The sequence below is a fragment of the Oncorhynchus clarkii genome, chromosome 2, assembly GCF_045791955.1.
Source record: "Oncorhynchus clarkii lewisi isolate Uvic-CL-2024 chromosome 2, UVic_Ocla_1.0, whole genome shotgun sequence".
NCBI classification, from domain to species: Eukaryota; Metazoa; Chordata; class Actinopteri; order Salmoniformes; family Salmonidae; genus Oncorhynchus; species Oncorhynchus clarkii.
In genome coordinates, this window is record NC_092148.1 from 7,058,245 (window position 1) to 7,080,596 (window position 22,352).

At 42.4% G+C, this 22,352-nt stretch overlaps 1 protein-coding gene across 1 annotated transcript in view; it reads right to left on the reverse strand.

Moving 5' to 3' along the window:
* Nucleotides 1-22,352, reverse strand: part of LOC139419042 (serine/threonine-protein kinase ULK4-like) — a 199,629-nt gene that overhangs the window by 147,399 nt on the left and 29,878 nt on the right. Inside the window, exons 17-19 of the mRNA XM_071168905.1 lie at nucleotides 11,162-11,323; nucleotides 10,621-10,809; nucleotides 7,804-7,931 (exon numbers count right to left, since the gene is read on the reverse strand). Coding sequence (XP_071025006.1) covers nucleotides 7,804-7,931; nucleotides 10,621-10,809; nucleotides 11,162-11,323 — 479 coding nt within the window. The remainder of the gene's footprint in view (nucleotides 1-7,803; nucleotides 7,932-10,620; nucleotides 10,810-11,161; nucleotides 11,324-22,352) is intronic.

Here is a 22,352-nt window from a genome sequence, read left to right on the forward strand (position 1 = left end):
ATATTCCTGGTCCTTGGAAAGAAAAGACCTCCCCAGTGTGACAGGAAGACAGCTGTACTATTAACCCATACACTTCTGACCTATAAAGACCTTCCACACAAACACATTCCATTTGTACCAATAAATCCACTTCATTCCACCGACTGATCTATTCACTGGAAGGAGGTACAGAGGAGCCTGCTGTGCCAGGTAGCTGGTAGTAGTCAGGTAGCTGGTAGTAGTCAGGTAACTGGTAGTAGTCAGGTAGCTGGTAGTAGCCAGGTAACTGGTAGTAGTCAGGTAGCAGTCAGGTAACTGGTAGTAGTCAGGTAGCTGGTAGTAGTCAGGTAGCTGGTAAAAGTCAGGTAGCTGGTAGTAGTCAGGTAGCTGGTAGTAGTCAGGTAGCTGGTAGTAGTCAGGTAGCTGGTAGTAGTCAGGTAGCTGGCAGGCAGCAGTCAACAACTTCAATTAATCTATTTATCTGAGCATGTAGGGATCAACCAGGTTTTTACTAGCCCTATATAACTAGCTGGGTCCTAGTAGAGAGAGAGAGAATAGAGAGAGTATAGAGAATATAGAGAGAATAGAGAGAGAATAGAGAGAGAAAATAGAGAGTATAGAGAGAGTATAGAGAATAGAGAGAATAGAGAGAGTATAGAGAATAGAGAGAATAGAGAGAGTATAGAGAATATAGAGAAGAGAGAGGGTATAGAGAAGAGAGAGAATAGAGAGAGTATAGAGAATAGAGAGACTAGAGAGAGAGAATAGAATAGAGAGAGAATAGAGAGACTAGAGAGAGAATAGAATAGAATAGAATAGAATAGAGAGAGAATATAGAGAGTATAGAGAAGAGAGAGAATAGAATAGAGAGAGAAGAGAGTATAGAGAATAGAGAGAGAAGAGAGAGAGTATAGAGAATAGAGAGAATAGAGAGAGTATAGAGAATAGAGAGAGAATATAGAGAGTATAGAGAATAGAGAGAGAATAGAGAGACTAGAGAAGGAGAATAGAATAGAGAGAGAATAGAGACTAGAGAGAGAGAATAGAATAGAGAGAGAATAGAGAGAGTATAGAGAATAGAGAGAGAATAGAGAGAGAATAGAGAGAGAATAGAGAGAGTATAGAGAATAGAGAGAAGAGAGAGGGTATAGAGAATAGAGAGAGAATAGAGAGAGTATAGAGAATAGAGAGAGAATAGAGAGACTAGAGAGAGAGAATAGAATAGAGAGAGAATAGAGAGACTAGAGAGAGAGAATAGAATAGAGAGAGAATAGAGAGAGTATAGAGAATAGAGAGAGAATATAATAGAGAGAGAAGAGAGTATAGAGAATAGAGAGAATAGAGAGAGTATAGAGAATAGAGAGAGTATAGAGAATAGAGAGATAATAGAGAGACTAGAGAGGGAGAATAGAATAGAGAGAGAATAGAGACTAGAGAGAGAGAATAGAATAGATAGAGAATAAAGAGAGTATAGAGAATAGAGAGAGAATAGAATAGAGAGAGAAGAGAGTATAGAGAAGAGAGAGAAGAGAGAGTATAGAGAATAGAGAGAGTATAGAGTATAGAGAAGAGAGAGAGAAGAGAGAGTGTATAGAGAATAGAGAGAGAATAGAGAGAGAAGAGAGTATAGAGAATAGAGAGAGAAGAGAGAGAGTATAGAGAATAGAGAGAGTATAGAGAATAGAGAGAGAATAGAGAGAGTATAGAGAATAGAGAGATAATAGAGAGACTAGAGAGGGAGAATAGAATAGAGAGAGAATAGAGACTAGAGAGAGAGAATAGAATAGAGAGAGAATAAAGAGAGTATAGAGAATAGAGAGAGAATAGAATAGAGAGAGAAGAGAGTATAGAGAAGAGAGAGAAGAGAGAGTATAGAGAATAGAGAGAGAAGAGAGAGAGTATATAGTATAGAGAAGAGAGAGAGAAGAGAGAGTGTATAGAGAATAGAGAGAGAATAGAGAGAATAGAGAGACTAGAGCGAGAGAATAGAAGAGAGAGAGGAGAGAGTATAGAGAATAGAGAGAATAGAGAGAGAAGAGAGAATAGAGAGAATAGAGAGAGAAGAGAGAATAGAGAGAATAGAGAAGAGAATAGAGAGAATATAGAGAGAGAAGTGAGAATAGAGAGAGTATAGCGAGAATAGAGAAGAGAGTAGAGAGAGAACTGTGACTTTCACTATGAATGACATTTAGTCATGGGCAGGACGTTAGGTGCTGACAGAGTAGAGAGAGAATAGAGAGTAGAGTAGAGAGAGAACTGTGACTTTCACTATGAATAACATTTAGTCATGGGCAGGACGTTAGGTGCTGACAGAGTATAGAGAGAATAGAGAGTAGAGTAGAGAGAGAACTGTGACTTTCACTATGAATGACATTTAGTCATGGGCAGAACGTTAGGTGCTGACAGAGTAGAGAGAGAATAGAGAGTAGAGTAGAGAGAGAACTGTGACTTTCACTATGAATGACATTTAGTCATGGGCAGGACGTTAGGTGCTGACAGAGTATAGAGAGAATAGAGAGTAGAGTAGAGAGAGAACTGTGACTTTCACTATGAATAACATTTAGTCATGGGCAGGACGTTAGGTGCTGACAGAGTAGAGAGAGAACTGTGACTTTCACTATAAATAACATTTAGTCATGGGCAGGACGTTAGGTGCTGACAGAGTAGAGAGAGAATAGAGAGTAGAGTAGAGAGAGAACTGTGACTTTCACTATGAATGACATTTAGTCATGGGCAGGACGTTAGGTGCTGACAGAGTATAGAGAGAATAGAGAGTAGAGTAGAGAGAGCACTGTGACTTTCACTATGAATAACATTTAGTCATGGGCAGGACGTTAGGTGCTGACAGAGTAGAGAGAGAACTGTGACTTTCACTATGAATGACATTTAGTCATGGGCAGGACGTTAGGTGCTGACAGAGTAGAGAGAGAACTGTGACTTTCACTATAAATGACATTTAGTCATGGGCAGGACGTTAGGTGCTGACAGAGTAGAGAGAGAACTGTGACTTTCACTATGAATTACATTTAGTCATGGGCAGGACGTTAGGTGCTGACAGAGTAGAGAGAGAACTGTGACTTTCACTATAAATAACATTTAGTCATGGGCAGGACGTTAGGTGCTGACAGAGTAGAGAGAGAATAGAGAGTAGAGTAGAGAGAGAACTGTGACTTTCACTATGAATGACATTTAGTCATGGGCAGGACGTTAGGTGCTGACAGAGTATAGAGAGAACTGTGACTTTCACTATAAATAACATTTAGTCATGGGCAGGACGTTAGGTGCTGACAGAGTAGAGAGAGAACTGTGACTTTCACTATAAATAACATTTAGTCATGGGCAGGACGTTAGGTGCTGACAGAGTAGAGAGAGAATAGAGAGTAGAGTAGAGAGAGAACTGACTTTCACTATAAATGACATTTAGTCATGGGCAGGACGTTAGGTGCTGACAGAGTAGAGAGAGAACTGTGACTTTCACTATAAATAACATTTAGTCATGGGCAGGACGTTAGGTGCTGACAGAGTATAGAGTACTGGTACACAATACAGGTCAGGTTGTCCAACCCATGTTTTTGATTTACGATGCATATCACAAGCTACATCATTAAATACATCATTCAAATGAAACAGTAGTGGATATTAACATGTCCTCCATTGGTTAAATACAGTACATGATCAAATAAAGACCTCAATACCAACAGACCTTGTACCAGTTGTACTAAACTTCCAACCACTTTCTCCACATTTCCAGTCAAGCTATAAAAAGACGTGTAGACAACTTTTCTTCAGAGCATATTTTACCCTGCAACGCTGTCTGTCACCGTACGGCGCCTGGCTTGGCCTACAAGTGTCTCTCCATGTCTTCTCCGACCATTGAAAACACTTCACACAAAGCAACAAACTTGACATTTCCACAACAGGGACGCGGGCGCTGGGCTGATTTATCAGAAGGCATGACGATGAGGAGTGTGTGGTGGGCCGTGCGCTCTGCGCGCCACAGTGGAGCTAATTAGAGAAGTGTTTGGGTGAGTGCCGCCATGCCGCAGACGGTTCTCACATTAGGAGATAGAGTGGGGGGTTAGTGCTGACAGGGACCGCCCTGGGAACACTTGTTAGAGTCTGGGAAGAAATAGAAGACAACAGCATCACATGGCTGGCAAGGAGAGGGAGAGAGAGAGAGACAAGAGGGAAAGAGGGAGTGGGAGAGAGAGAGAGATGAGAGGGAAAGAGGGAGGGAGAGAGGGATGGGAGAGAGGGAGAGAGAGGGAGAGAGAGAGAGAGAGAGATGAGAGAGAGAGAGAGAGAGGGAGGGATGAGAGGGAGAGAGAGAGAGAGAGAGAGAGTGGGAAAGAGGGAGTGGGAGAGAGAGAGAGAGAGTGAGAGAGAGGGAAAGAGGGAGGGAGAGAGAGAGACACGAGAGGGAAAGAGGGGGGAGAGAGGGATGTGAGAGAGAGAGCGAGAGAGAGAGAGAGAGGGAGAGATGAGAGGGAGAGAGATAGAGAGAGAGAGAGAGTGAGAGACAGAGAGGGAAAGAGGGAGGGAGAGAGGGATGGGAGAGAGAGAGACGAGAGGGAAAGAGGGAGGGAGAGAGGGATGGGAGAGAGAGAGAGAGAGAGAGAGATATGTGAGAGAGAGAGAGAGAGAGAGAAAGAGAGAGAGAGATGTGTACGTCCACAGACAGGGCAGGCTAGCAGAGTCTAGACTGTATAAACTGCAACTAGGCCAATTCATTTCCATTTCTAAATATGATGTAGAGTTCACATGCTATCAAGATACACTTTTTTTTTTTTTTTTTAAGTTAGTCCTGAAACTTTCACAACTACATTTGTTATGAAACTTTGCATTTAAATATGTCATTTGATTTCTTCACAATTTAGTATTTAGCAAGGCGCTACTGAATACTCAGAAATAATCAATAACTCTGCACCAATTATGTAAAGTAAGAACAAGTGACTGACTGTCCAACATACAACCTGGTATAACCTACTATCAGCTAGATCCAAATGGACCCAGAGCTGTCCTACTTCCTCTTCATAATTATAGCAGCTCGCGAATGACAGACAACATTCAACCCTTATCAAAGAACCATCTCTTCTTCCCTCGTGAGTTTGATTCAGGATTCCACCCCTTTTCCCCAATCAAAGGACTTCTATCTCAAATCCTGAGGCCTAAAAAAAGTTATCCCGACATAAATTGGTTTAGAATGATCGTTTGCTTGAGCAACCAGTGAAATGTATTAGAGGAAACCATTTCTCCGGGTGCTGAATCATTTGATAGACCTCATTTAACTGTTTTTACACAACGTTGCTCTTTGATATTGGTTCTAGGCTGAGGATTTACGGCATCTATTAAATTCCAGTCTTCCTCTACAAAGACAAAATAGTTGTATTGTACACATTTCATTATGTGTGTGTGTGTGTGTGTGTGTGTAATGTTATTTGTCACACGCGCCGAATAAAACAGGTGAAATGCTTACTTACAATCAACTAACCAACAACGCAGTTTTAAGAAGAAAATAAAAATACATTCAGATAGAAATAAAAACACAAGAAAAATAAATACATCTAAATATTTTTTAAATGCAATAATTCAATTATATAATAAATTAAATTACAAATATATATATTTTTTAAAGTAACAATTAATTAAAGAGCAGCAGAAAAATAACAATAGCAAAGACTATATACAGGGGGTACCAGTACTGAGTCAATGTGTGGGGGCACCGGATAGTCGAGGTAATTGAGGTAATAACTCTACCTACATGTACATATTAAGGTGACTATGCATTGATAATAAACAGAGAGTAGCAGCAGCGTAAAAGTGTGTGTTTGTGTGGGGGGGGGCTGGAGTCTTATGGCTTGGGGGTAGAAGCTGTTTAGAAGCCTCTTGGACTTAGACTTGGCACTCCGGTACCGCTTGCCGTGTGGTAGCAGAGAGAACAGTCTATGACTAGGATGGCTGGAGTCTTTGACAATTTTTAGGGCCTTCCTCTGAAACCACCTGGTATAGAGGTCCTGGATGGCAGGAAGCTTGGCCCCAGTGATGTACGGGGCCGTACGCACTACCCTCTGTTGTGCCATGCGGTCGGAGGCCGAGCAGGTGCCATACAGGCAGTGATGCAACCAGGATGCTCTCGATGGTGCAGCTGTAGAACCTGTTGAGGATCTGAGGACCCATGACAAATCTTTTCATTCTCCTGAGGGGGAATAGGTTTTGTTGTGCCCTCTTAACGTCTGTCTTGGTGTGCTTGGACCATGTTAGTTTGTTGGTGATGTGGACACCAAGGAACTTGAAGCTCTCAAACTGCTCCACTACAGCCCCGTCGATGAGAATGGGGACGTGCTCGGTCTTCTTTTTCCTGTAGTCCACAATCATTTCCTTTGTCTTGATCATGTTGAGGGAGAGGTTGTTGTCCTGGAACCACACGGCCAGGACTCAGACCTCCTTCCTATAAGCTGTCTCATCGTTGTTAGTGATCAGGCCTACCACTGTTGTGTCATCTGCAAACTTAATGGTTTGCCGACCCACACCCATTTGCATACCGCCCCAAAAGATCCACAGATGATGCAATCTCTGTTGCACTCCATACTGCCTTTTCACACCTGGACAAAAGGAACACCTATGTACGTACGAGAGGAAGATGTCATCCATGCACTTATTGATAAAGCCAGTGACTGATGTGGTGTACTCCTCAATGCCATCGGAAGAATCCCAGAACATATTCCAGTCTGTGCTAGCAAAACAGTCCTGTAGCTTGCATCCGCTTCATCTGACCACTTTCTTATTGACCGAGTCACTGGTGCTTCCTGCTTTAATTTTTGCTTGTAAGCAGGAATCAGGAGGATAGAATTATGGTCAGATTTGCCAAATGTAGTGGAGGGAGAGCTTTGTGTGCGTCTCTGTGTGTGGAGTAAAGGTGGTCCAGGGGTTTTTCCTCCCTCTGGTTGCACATTGAACATGCTGGTAGAAATGAGGTTTTCCTACATTAAAGTCCCCGGCCACTAGGAGCGCCGCCTCTGGGTGAGCGTTTTCCTGTTTACTTATGGCCGTATACAGCGCATTGAGTGTGGTCTTAGTGCCAGCATCGATTTGTGGTGGTATGTAGAGAGCTATGAAAAATACAGATGAAAACTCTCTTTGTAAATAGTGTGGTCTACAGCTTATCATGAGATACTCTACCTCAGGCGAGCAAAACCTTGAGACTTCCTTAGATTTGGCGCTACCCCTTGTCTTACCAGAAGCCGCTGTTCTATCCTGCAGAAAAAGCTTAAAACCCGCCAGCTGTATGTTATTCATGTTGTCATTCAGCATCGACTCGTGAAACATAAGATATTACAGTTTTTAATGTCGCGTTGGTAGGATATACGTGATTGTAGTTCGTCTATTTTATTATCGCTTGATTGTACGTTGGCTAATAGGACCAATGGTAAAGGTAGATTACCCTCTCGGCGTGGGATCCTAAAAAGGCATCCGGATCTTCGTCCACGATACCGCAGTCTCTTACTCCTGCGAATGACGGGGATGAGGGCCTTGTCGGGCGTCTGAAGTAAATCTTTCCCGTCCGACTCGCTGAACAAAAGGTATTCCTCCAGCACGGGGTGAGTAATCACTGACATGATATCTACAAGCTCTTTTCAGTCAGAAGACATGGTGGCAGAAACATTATGTACAAAATACATACAAATAACGTGAAAAAACATACACAATAGCACAATTGGTTACGGGATCATAAAACAGCAGCCATCACCTTTGTGTAGGTGTGTGTACTAGCGTGCGCGTGTTTGTGAGAGAGAGAGAGTGAATGTGTAGTAGACCTGTCCATACCTAGAGTTGCAGCAGAGTAGCAGCATGTCCCTGTTGCTGCAGAGGACCTGAAGGAGAACCAGGAAGGCCTTGGCTCTGATGACAGAGGACGGGCTCTCCAGTGAACGCATTATCTTCACCACAAAGTCCTGTAATGACAGACAGACACTCCATTAAAGGGAGAGTTCACTGTTTTGGCGTTATTTGATTATCATTGCTACCTACAATAACAAAAAATGCTAGCCAGGAGATTCTGGAATTTCCATAAACAACAGCCACATTTAAAAATTATTTGGACGAAACAACACACAAGGGTAAGTCAGAACTATCCCTTTAAGATATGCTCAACTGTAATGGAGTCAAGTGGGGTTAGATAAGCCTTAGCTGACCAGTAGAGCCAGCTATAGTGTTGACCTGACACTGAGTCTTAGCTGACCAGTAGAGTCAGCTATAGTGTTGACCTGATACCGAGCTACACTGAGTCTTAGCTGACCAGTAGAGCCAGCTATAGTGTTTACCTGACACTGAGCTACACTGAGTCTTAGCTGACCAGTAGAGCCAGCTATAGTGTTGACCTGACACTGAGTCTTAGCTGACCAGTAGAGCCAGCTATAGTGTTGACCTGACACTGAGTCTTAGCTGACCAGTAGAGCCAGCTATAGTGTTGACCTGACACTGAGTCTTAGCTGACCAGTAGAGCCAGCTATAGTGTTGACCTGACACTGAGTCTTAGCTGACCAGTAGAGCCAGCTATAGTGTTGACCTGATACTGAGTCTTAACTGACCAGTAGAGTCAGCTATAGTGTTGACCTGATACTGAGTCTTAGCTGACCAGTAGAGCCAGCTATAGTGTTGACCTGACACTGAGCTACACTGAGTCTTAGCTGACCAGTAGAGCCAGCTATAGTGTTGACCTGACACTGAGCTACACTGAGTCTTAGCTGACCAGTAGAGCCAGCTATTGTGTTGACCTGACACTGAGTCTTAGCTGACCAGTAGAGTCAGCTATAGTGTTGACCTGATACTGAGCTACACTGAGTCTTAACTGACCAGTAGAGTCAGCTATAGTGTTGACCTGATACTGAGCTACACTGAGTCTTAACTGACCAGTAGAGTCAGCTATAGTGTTGACCTGATACTGAGCTACACTAACCTGGAAGGCTCCCTGTGGGCTGCTACAGGTGTTATTACTTACACTATCTGGAAGGTGCTGGGAGGGTGGAAATGACAGCCTCTCCAAAACAATACACTTATCATAAAACCATAGGTTAATAGGACTAATTGGCTCAACGCTATTTACTGGGCAGCAAATGAGTCAGAATTGATTAACTTTCACAATCAGGAGGAAAATGGAAAAGGACAGCAGAAGTAAGACAGACATGAACACTCCTAAATACTGTGATTAAATACTGGCTGTGGTTGTGTGTGAGCAGTTGAGTTAATTCATTTCAAAAGCCTCTGGTCTACCCTGCTGCATAAACTGTAATTACATCAACAGTATTCCAAGCTGCACTAGAAGATTGTTGCAGCTCCTTCCCCAATTAGTGGAGTTGCTTAGAGATTCATTGAAATAAAACATTTATGCAAAGACAATGCATGAATAAACAAGGCTTTCCAGACTTCTATTTGTCAAGGGAATTCATGAGGAAAATGTCTAGCATTTTATAATTGGTGCAAAGGTGACGCAGTAAGTTGTATGCACTCTAAGACTTGTTTTCCCCAGTTATATTGGAAATGGACATGTAGATTCATTCAGGTCAAACTAAATGACCAATGGAAATCTCACAGAACCTTGAAGGCAGCGATGTACAGTACCTTCTTAAATCACTTTCACCGGCTCATTTGTGTCTATAGGAACTTTACTGGGAGGGAGGGCCTTGTTTGTGCATTAACAATCCTGCTGCTATTACGAAACAGTACTGCCCCTCTTAGTGGAGAATCCTGAAAGCAAGATGAATATTTAAAGATAATCATCAGTAGGAATAAGGCATGTTTGTTCAAGTCTCAGTGACTGGGAGTCAAGTCAACCTCAGGAAATAAGAGAACTCCTCTCTTTGAAGAAAATGATTCTCTCCCATCCCAGTTGGTGAGGCCCTGAGACAGACTAGACATCACATGCAGACAAATCTTTCTCTTTCTTATCTGCATCTTATCTGGCTTTGGCTGCATGTGTTCCGTTGGGAGAGATTTATATTCCATTATTTGTTCATACTTACAACTAACCCTAACTGGGCCAGAGGATTAAAGATAGAGGGAGATGGAGAGGAGAGAGGAGAAGAAGAGGAGAGGAGATGGGATTCATCTCCTGTGTTGGCTGGAACTAGCAGCACAAGCTGATAATGGCCAATTATCTGTCAGAGGTTAGGGAGAGGGCGGCGGTGCCGGGTCAGATGAGATGTTTAGTGCTGAAGAAGATGGCACAGGGCTGAAACACGTCCACACAGAGACAACACCAATCCCATACAGCTATGGCACGGGCCACACTCTTAGCCTCACAGTGACAGTTGAATGAGGGGCTATAGTTGTGCTTTCATTTCCTTCGTCCCAAATGGCACCCTATTCCCTATAGTGCACTACCTTTGCCCAGGGCCCATAGGGTCAAAAGTAGTGCACTATTTTATTTTTAACCATTATTTAACTAGACAAGTCAGTTAAGAACAAATTCTTATTTACAATGACGGCCTACAGTTGGATTCGAACCAGGGTCTGTAGTGACGCGTCTAGCACTGAGATGCAGTGCCTTAGACCACTGCGCCACTCGGGAGTCATGTAGGGAATAGAGTAGCATTTAGGACTGTTGGTGTTTAACAAGGTGTTACACTACAGTATCCTACATACCCGCTCCTGGACTAGTCTGTGTAGCTGGGCGTGGGCCCCTGACGCCAGCATGGCAGAGAACATGGTGAGTATGTGCTGCTGGACACGGCTGATCCCCGACACCAGGCTGGCTAAGATGGCTGGCAGCCCCACCTTGTCAATCACACTGTGGAAGGCACTGGCTGAGAGGCGGGTGATTCTACACAGGGCCTGTATGAAGTTAATAACACAGGAAGGCCTCAGTCATCATCAAGTTCTCTTTCAAACACAGCTGGCTTCTAAAAGTGTCTGAAGTGCCGGATAGGCAGGGTTTGTACATTTGGGACTATTGCATTGGTTTCTTTGGGTCAGACAAACTCAATCAAGAAACAGTTTAAATAGGAACCTTGGTCTGGTATCAAGATATTAGTCCCAATGCAGGTTATATACATGGACATAATCCACCCAGTGGTATTTCATCAGTACACACAGTATCTCTACTTCAATCACAAATGAAAGTGAAATATTATAGTGAATGAGTGAGTTCAGATTTCCCTTGTTAGTGTATTGAGTTTGTACTTACTGAGATGGCGCTGACACGTAGTGAGTCGACGCTGGAGTGTGTGAACAGGTACCAGAGCATGGGGCCTATCTCCGCGGTGATGAAGCCCTGGGCGTAGTGAGACACCGGGGTACACACGTTCTCCACCATCTTACACACCATGTGGTTCACAACCAGCTCCTCCTAAAGACACACATACAGACACACACACGGACGGACATACACACACGGATGAACCCAACACACACACATAGCACAATACAATGGAATGCCCAAGATAGGTTAGCTAGGCTAAATAAAACACAATCCTGAATCCTACAAGAACCTGAAGGTCACACCTCAAAGAAAAGCAAAACAAAACAAATAGCAAGTAACAATTTGATTTACACAAATCATTACAATGGCTAAAATGTGAAGTGGTTCATTACCCACCACGCATCCATTATATACCACACATATAACACACATCCATTATATACCACACATCCATTATATACCACACATCCATTATATACCACACATATACCGCACATCCATTATATACCACACATCCATTATATACCACGCATATACCACACATCCATTATATACCACACATCCATTATATACCACGCATATACCACACATCCATTATATACCACGCATATACCACACATCCATTATATACCACACATCCATTATATACCACGCATCCATTATATACTACACATCCATTATATACCACGCATCCATTATATACTACACATCCATTATATACCACGCATCCATTATATACCACGCATATACCACACATCCATTATATACCACACATCCATTATATACCACGCATATACCACGCATCCATTATATACCACACATCCATTATATACCACGCATATACCACACATCCATTATATACCACGCATATACCACACATCCATTATATACCACGCATATACCATGCATCCATTATATACCACACATCCATTATATACCACGCATATACCACACATCCATTATATACCACGCATCCATTATATACCACGCATATACCACACATCCATTATATACCACGCATCCATTATATACCACGCATATACCACACATCCATTATATACCACACATCCATTATATACCACACATCCATTATATACCACGCATCCATTATATACCACACATCCATTATATACCACGCATCCATTATATACCACACATCCATTATATACCACGCATCCATTATATACCACACATCCATTATATACCACGCATCCATTATATACCACGCATCCATTATATACCATGCATATACCACACATCCATTATATACCACACATCCATTATATACCACACATCCATGATATACCACACATCCATTATATACCACACATCCATTATATACCACGCATCCATTATATACCACGCATCCATTATATACCACGCATCCATTATATACCACGCATCCATTATATACCACGCATATACCACACATCCATTATATACCACACATCCATTATATACCACACATCCATTATATACCACACATCCATTATATACCACGCATATACCACACATCCATTATATACCACACATCCATTATATACCACACATCCATTATATACCACGCATCCATTATATACCACGCATCCATTATATACCACGCATCCATTATATACCACGCATCCATTATATACCACTCATATACCACACATCCATTATATACCACACACCCATTATATACCACACATCCATTATATACCACACATCCATTATATACCACGCATATACCACATATCCATTATATACCACACATCCATTATATACCACACATCCATTATATACCACGCATCCATTATATACCACGCATCCATTATATACCACGCATCCATTATATACCACGCATCCATTATATACCACGCATCCATTATATACCACGCATCCATTATATACCACGCATATACCACACATCCATTATATACCACACATCCATTATATACCACGCATCCATTATATACCACGCATCCATTATATACCACGCATATACCACACATCCATTATATACCACACATCCATTATATACCACGCATCCATTATATACCACGCATATACCACACATCCATTATATACCACGCATCCATTATATACCACACATCCATTATATACCACACATCCATTATATACCACACATCCATTATATACCACGCATATACCACACATCCATTATATACCACGCATATACCACACATCCATTATATACCACACATCCATTATATACCACACATCCATTATATACCACACATCCATTATATACCACGCATATACCACACATCCATTATATACCACGCATATACCACACATCCATTATATACCACACATCCATTATATACCACAGATTCATTATATACCACACATCCATTATATACCACAGATCCATTATATACCACACATCCATTATATACCACACATCCATTATATACCACACATCCATTATATACCACACATCCATTATATACCACACATCCATTATATACCACACATCCATTATATACCACACATCCATTATATACCACGCATCCATTATATACCACGCATCCATTATATACCACGCATCCATTATATACCACGCACCCATTATATACCACACATCCATTATATACCACGCATATACCACACATCCATTATATACCACACATCCATTATATACCACACATCCATTATACCACACATCCATTATATACCACGCATATACCACACATCCATTATATACCACGCATATACCACACATCCATTATATACCACACATCCATTATATACCACAGATCCATTATATACCACACATCCATTATATACCACACATCCATTATATACCACAGATCCATTATATACCACACATCCATTATATACCACACATCCATTATATACCACACATCCATTATATACCACACATCCATTATATACCACACATCCATTATATACCACACATCCATTATATACCACACATCCATTATATACCACACATCCATTATATACCACAGATCCATTATATACCACACATCCATTATATACCACGCATCCATTATATACCACAGATCCATTAAGTCACCTTGTTACCCTGATTCCACTGGGTTACATCATAAGCTTATTACTCCATTAAAACGTGGAAATGAGGATCACTACTAAGAACCTAATGAACATAGCGTTCACTAGTTAAAACCAGTATTCTACCACAGTACCTTTCTGAACTACAGTCGTGGCCAAAAGTTTTAGATATTAGATATTTTTATCGGATGTTACTATGGAATTTTGAAGTGTAATTACAAGCATTTCATAAGTGTCAAAGGCTTTTATTGACAATTACATGAAGTTGATGCAAAGAGTCAATATTTGCAGTGTTGACCCTTCTTTTTCGAGACCTCTGCAATCCACCCTGGCATGCTGTCAATTAACTTCTGACTGATGGCAGCCCATTGCATAATCAATGCTTTGACTTTGTCAGAATGTGTGGGTTTGTGTTTGTCCACCCGCTTCTTGAGGATTGACCACAAGTTCTCAATGGGATTAAGGTCTAGACAGTTTCCTGGCCATGGACCCAAAATATCAATGTTTTGTTCCCCGAGCCACTTAGTTATCACTTTTGCCTTATGGCAAGGTGCTCCATCATGCTGGAAAAGGCATTGTTTGTCACCAAACTGTTCCTGGATGGTTGGGAGAAGTTGCTCTTGGAGGATGTGTTGGTACCATTCTTTATTCATGGCTGTGTTCTTAGGCAAAATGGTGAGTGAGTCCACTCCCTTGGCTGAGAAGCAACCCCACACATGAATGGTCTCAGGATGCTTTACTGTTGGCATGACACATGCACGCAGGACTGATGGTAAGCGCTCACCTTGTCTTCTCCGGACAAGCTTTATTTCGGATGCCCCAAACAATCGGAAAGGGGATTCATCAGAGAAAATGACTTTACCCCAGTCCTCTGCAGTCCAATCCCTGTACCTTTTGCAGAATATCAGTCTGTCCCTGATGTTTTTCCTTGAGAAAAGTGGCTTCTTTGCTGCCCTTCTTGACACCAGGCCATCCTCCAAAAGTCTTTGCCTCACTGTGCGTGCAGATGCACTCACACCTGCCTGCTACCATTCCTGAGCAAGCTCTGTACTGGTGGTGCCCCGATCCCGCAGCTGAATCAACTTAAGGAGACGCTTGCTGGACTTTCTTGGGCGCCCTGAAGCCTTCTTCACAACAATTGAACCGCTCTCCTTGAAGTTCTTGATGATCCGATAAATGGTTGATTTAGGTGCAATCTTACTGACGGAAATATCCTTGCCTGTGAAGCCCTTTTTGTGCAAAGCAATGATGACGGCACGTGTTAACTTTGCTGGTAACCATGGTTGACAGAGGAAGAACAATGATTCCAAGCACCACCCTCCTTTTGAAGCTTCCAGTCTGTTATTCAAACTCAATCAGAATGAGAGTGATCTCCAGCCTTGTCCTCGTCAACACTCACACCTGTGCTAACGAGAGAATCACTGACATGTCAGCTGGTCCTTTTGTGGCAGGGCTGAAATGCAGTGGAAATGTTTTTTTGGGGCATTCAGTTCATTTGCATGGCAAAGAGTGACTTTGCAATTCATCAGATCACTCTTCATAACATTCTGGAGTATATGCAAATTGCCACCATACAAAGTGAGGCAGCAGACTATGTGAAAATGTATATTTGTGTCATTCTCAAAACTTTTGGCCACAACTGTACACTACAGCCACACACAGTAACCCACAACAACCACATGACTGGACTGTGTCCAAAACAGCACCCTCCTCCCTACTCGTTTTGTGCAGAGCCCTAGAGGCCTTGGCCAACAGTAGTAGTGCCCTATGAGACCTGGCTCTCAAGACAAAACAGGTTATGTCCACACTGCCCACAAAATGAGGTGGAAACTGAGCTGCACTATCTAACCTCCTGCCCAATGTATATTAGCGACACATATTTTCCTCAGATTACACAGATCCACAAAGAATTTGAAAACAAATCCAATTTTGATAATACCACAGTGTGCCATCACAGCAGCAGGATTTGTGACCAGTGAAGAACAAACACCACTGTAAATGCCACCCATATTTATGTTTATTTATTTTCTCTTTTGTAGTTTAACTATTTGCACATTGTGACAACACTATGTATAGACATAATATGAAATTTGAAATGTCTATTCCTTTGAAACTTTTGTAAGTGTAGTGTTTACACTTTTGTTTATTATCTATTTCACTTGTTTCCCATGCAAATAAAGCCCTTTGAATTTAATTTAATTGAGAGAGGGACAGCGAGAGAGACAGCAAGAGAGAGAGAGAGACAGCGAGAGAGACAGCAAGAGAGAGAGAGAGACAGCGAGAGAGAGAGACAGCGAGAGAGACAGAGACAGCGAGAGAGAGACAGCGAGAGAGAGAGACAGCGAGAGAGAGAGAGACAGCAAGAGAAAGACAGACAGCGAGAGAGAGAGAGAAAGAAGGCTCTAGGTTCTGATATAGTTGAGGTGCTGAGTAGGAGGACACCTGCACTGATTGACAAGCTGCTAGAGGGCGAGTGAGGAGTTAAGGAATCTGCGTCCCAAATGGCACCCTATTCTGTACATAGTGCACTACTTTTGACCAGATTCCACGTAGTGCACTATATAGGGAATAGGGTGCCATTTGGGACAGACCCGAAGAGTGAACATAGTGAGGGGGAACATTCCAGTCAGAAAGGCCTTGTTGTGTCAGTAGAACAAGTCAACCAGAAACGAATACAACTCAAGTCAAGATACTCCACACAGCACAGCAGCCTCAAGGTTTCTCTTCTCTCTCCACACAACAACCATACAAAATCACTGTGAAGAAAAGCTGAGGTTGTTTTTTTAAACACGGCCGTTTGTACAACTAACTATCTTTCATAGCGGTGTGGACATACTGTACACAGACTCCCTTTTCACAAAGGTAAGGCACGCTGGAGGCTACTGTGTATAAGGTGTGCTGTAACTCGGAGCATGTTTTAACCTGATGTTACAAAGGCAACTATACTAGACTAAAACAGCATAAACAAAACATACACAGAGAAAACCTTGGAGTCATGCGATGCGTCACTACTTATTCCAACCTTTCAGAAAGTGAAGTCTGAAAATGGCATTGAAAATCTAATGTTATGAACAGAGGCAGGGAGGGGCTTTGAAAATCTAATGTTATGAACAGAGGCAGGGAGGGGCATTGAAAATCTAATGTTATGAACAGAGGCAGGGAGGGGCATTGAAAATCTAATGTTATGAACAGAGGCAGGGAGGGGCATTGAAAATCTAATGTTATGAACAGAGGCAGGGAGGGGCATTGAAAATATAATGTTATGAACAGAGGCAGGGAGGGGCATTGAAAATATATGGTAAAGAACATCAAATTAGCTAAATAGCTATTGCTATTGGGCCTACCAATATGCTGCTTGTATACAAGTGGCTCAGGATTTCTTTTGAGAGAAAAGGTTGGAGAACCCTGATCTAACTCCCTGGTACAAATGTAGTGCACTAAATAGAAAATAGGGTGCCAATTTGAAAACCGCCATTAAAGGACATTGGGCACACCTGTGGAGTGGAGTGTGGCTAATTCTCTATTTTTCTCATTAAAACACTGCTACTGTATTAATACTAGCATCTAACACACTGGGAAAAAATGTACATAGGATGCAACAACAACAAAAAGTACTCATCCAAGAAGTTCTCAAAATGCGTGGGCATGAGAGCTATTTTAAACACCATTTTATTTCCTTGTTTAACTGTTCTACAAGAAACATTTCAATTACTTAAATGTGTTTTGCAGATATACTGTAGATTACCCTGGACTATTTGGAAAATCATTCCAAACAGGAGTCTAATTCAACATGAAAAGGGATGAAAGCCTTTAACTAATGTCTAGACTGTAGGACCTAAAACCATAACCTAGGGCTAATACTGTAGGGCCTAAAACCATAACCTAGGGTTAATACTGTAGGGCTAAAACCATAATCTAGGGCTAATACTGTAGGCCTAAAACCATAACCTAGGGCTAATACTGTAGAGCCTAAAACCATAACCTAGGGTGTATACTCTAGGCCTAAAACCATAACCTAGGGTTAATACTGTAGGGCCTAAAACCATAACTCAGGGCTAATACTGTAGGTCTAAAACCATAACCTAGGGCTAATACTGTAGGGCCTAAAACCATAACCTAGGGCTAATACTGTAGGCCTAAAACCATAACCTAGGGTTAATACTGTAGGGCTAAAACCATAACCTAGGGTTAATACTGTAGGGCTAAAACCATAATCTAGGGCTAATACTGTAGGCCTAAAACCATAACCTAGGGCTAATACGGTAGGGCCTAAAACCATAATCTAGTGCTAATACTGTAGGGCTAAAACCATAATCTAGTGCTAATACTGTAGGCCTAAAACCATAACCTAGGGCTAATACTGTAGGCCTAAAACCATAACCTAGGGCTAATACTGTAGGCCTAAAACCATAACCTAGGGCTAATACTGTAGGGCCTAAAACCATATCCTAGGGTGTATACTGTAGGGCCTAAAACCATAACCTAGGGTGTATACTATAGGGCCTAAAACCATAACCTAGGGCTAATACTGTAGGGCCTAAAACCATATCCTAGGGTGTATACTGTAGGGCCTAAAACCATAACCTAGGGCTAATACTGTAGGGCCTAAAACCATAACCTAGGGCTAATACTGTAGGGCCTCAAACCATATCCTAGGGTGTATACTGTAGGGCCTAAAACCATAACCTAGGGCTAATACTGTAGGGCCTAAAACCATATCCTAGGGCTAATACTGTAGGGCCTAAAACCATATCCTAGGGTGTATACTGTAGGGCCTAAAACCATAACCTAGGGCTAATACTGTAGGGCCTAAAACCATAACCTAGGGCTAATACTGTAGGGCCTAAAACCATAACCTAGGGCTAATACTGTAGGGCCTAAAACCATATCCTAGGGTGTATACTGTAGGGCCTAAAACCATAACCTAGGGTGTATACTATAGGGCCTAAAACCATAACCTAGGGCTAATACTGTAGGGCCTAAAACCATAACCTAGGGCTAATACTGTAGGGCCTAAAACCATATCCTAGGGTGTATACTGTAGGGCCTAAAACCATAACCTAGGGTGTATACTATAGGGCCTAAAACCATAACCTAGGGCTAATACTGTAGGCCTAAAACCATATCCTAGGGTGTATACTGTAGGGCCTAAAACCATAACCTAGGGCTAATACTGTAGGGCCTAAAACCATAACCTAGGGCTAATACTGTAGGGCCTCAAACCATATCCTAGGGTGTATACTGTAGGGCCTAAAACCATAACCTAGGGCTAATACTGTAGGGCCTAAAACCATAACCTAGGGCTAATACTGTAGGGCCTAAAACCATAACCTAGGGCTAATACTGTAGGGCCTAAAATCATAACCTAGGGCTAATACTGTAGGGCCTAAAACCATAACCTTAAGAACCATAAACCATAATACTGTAGGGCCTACATGGGGATTGAACACAAAACTATGAGGACAAAACAGAGTTCAATGCAGCTCTTTACTAAGCTTAGTATCTCCACTACACGAGGATCGAAAAAGCCCCAGTAAACAATTCTATATGAGGAGAAGACTCTTATCATAGTGGTAGCTTTAAGTCTTTACTAAGCTTAGCCTTTGTGTCTCCTCTAGTTTGAGCCTGTGCTGTATGTTCTCCCAGAGTGTTAGCCGTGTCAGACTGAGAGGAGCCCTGCAGTCTCTCTTGTGGTTTCCCCAGCCTGCAACAAGTGCCTGTGTGTAATTATGTCCCTTTTGAAGCAGCAGCGCAGCACCTGGACCAGAAGAACGCTCAATGCAAATTCAGGACCGCCAGCTAAGCCTTTCATTATCCGGCTTGTTTTCATCTCTCTGCTTAGAACTCTATCCTCTCCGTTTAAATGGCATGTTTAATGAATAAGAGTGATATAAAACCAAAAAATATCAAAATGGGTTTTAACTTTGTGAAATGTGTATTTAGAAGATTACAGAAGAATGCAAAGATGGAGCTGGCATGTAATAAGTCAGACAGCAAAACACCTACAAGACAGTGTGGAAAGGATCTCTGAAATTATTACCATTGAGTACTACAATACTTTAAGATACAATCTCCCTTGAAGAATGTCTACGTTCTTTTAAAAGAGACACTTCCCACTCGGCACACACTGGCTGAATAAATGTTGTTTCCACGTCGTTTCAATTCAATTACGTTGAACCAACGTGGAATAGACGTTGAATTGACGTCTGTGCCCAGTGGGTTCTCTAGCTCACAAAAAATGAAAATATTATTGATCTTTGCAATATGGACCAGGTCAACACCCTAAAGATTGATGCTTCCTTCTGGAGCAAAACATGTATTCATTTGCTTTTGTTAAGCAGCATTAAAATGTCCTTCCACACAAACAGAGAGTATCTGTCATGATTATTGCAGGACATTGAATTGCATGTCAGAAATCCATATGTAGAAATGTAGCAGTGTGTGATGTAGCTGGTTATTATTACGAATCATCCAGAGGTGATTCGTCCCAAATGGCATCCTACTCCCTATATAGTGCACTACTTTTAACCGGAGCCAAAAGTAGTGCACTATATAGGGAATTGGGCTATGCTTCAGAGAGAGATTAGGCTGCAGCTGATTAGGAGCAGAGCATTACAGTAGCTCCTGTGTTGGACTGATACATGTTTAATGTGAGTGGAGAGCTGTGTGGAGTGGAGCGGTGCGGTGGCCAGGACTAGGAGATAGAGGAGGAGGGTTGAAGCCCCTGGCTCCCTCTCCCTGGTACAGATACACCACCGCCACTGCCTCTGTTCCCAAACACACCTTTCATCATTGGCACTGGGAACATCTTCTTCACGCTCATAAATATTTCCTGCAGGCAGCTCAAGTCTGGCCCGTCTCTCTCTCTCTCTGTCCTCTCTCACTTGATTCACCTGCCCCGTCTCTCTCTCTCTCTCTCTCTCGACTTCTCCTCCCAGTCTCCCTATCTCTCGCTGCCTTGCCTTCTCTTCCCAGTCTCCTTCTCCCTTTCCATCTCTGGCATTCAGGCTCCCCTCTCTCTCACGCCCAGACTTTCCCTCCATCTTCCTCTCCCTCCTGAAACATTTGCTGATGCTGCTACACTCGCTGCAATGTTACGGTATGTGGGTTGCTGCCCTTAACAAGAGAACAAGCAACTCTCTTCTTGACATCTTATTTTCACAGTTTGGTTGGGCTTTCAGAATCAGCTGTGGTCATGAAAATCTGACATGCAAACACAGCCAGAATTGCAGTTAAGTGCATTTAAAGTGGTGTAAGCATTTCACATATCAATTCAATTTGAAATGTTTTAACCATGCAGGGAAATACTGCATCAATTTAGTGCTACCAGTGTTGCAAATGAAGTGTGGGAATAGAAGCGACCATAAATAACATATGAAAACATATACATTCTACAAGTCATAAATATTCCACAGGGATGTTGGTCCATGCTGACACAATGGCATCACACAGTTGCTGCAGATTTGACAGCGGTACACCACCGCCACCAGCCTGTACCGTTGACACCAGGCAGGATGGGGCCATGGACTCATGCTGCTTACGATAAACCCGGACTCTGCCATCAGCATGACGCAACAGGAATCAGGATTTGTCAGCCAAGGCATTGTTTTTCCACTCCACAATTGTCTAGTGTTGGTGATCGCGTGCCTGCCCACTGGAGCCGTTTCTTGTTGTTTTTAGCTGATAGGAGGGGAACTGGTGTGGTCGTAATAGCCCATCCGTGACAAGAATCGACGAGTTGCGTGTTCCGAGATGCCGTTCTGCACACCACTGTTGTACTGAGTCATTATTTGTCTGTTAGTAGCCTGCCTGTTACTGTAGCTTGCATGATTCTTGCCATTCTCATTCGACCTCTCTCATCAACAAACTGTTGTCGCCCACAGGACAGCCGCTGACTGGATGTTTTTTGTTTGTCGCACCATTCTGAAGAAACCCTAGACACTGTCATGCGGGAAAAGCCCAGGAGTCCGTTTCTGAGATACTAGATCTGGCGTGCCTGGCACCGACCATCATACCACACTCAAAGTCGCTTAGGTCACTCGTTTTGCCCATTCTAATGTTCAATCAAACAGTAACTGAATGCCTTGATGCCTGTCCGCCTGCTTTATATAGCAAGCCACAGCCACATGACTCACTG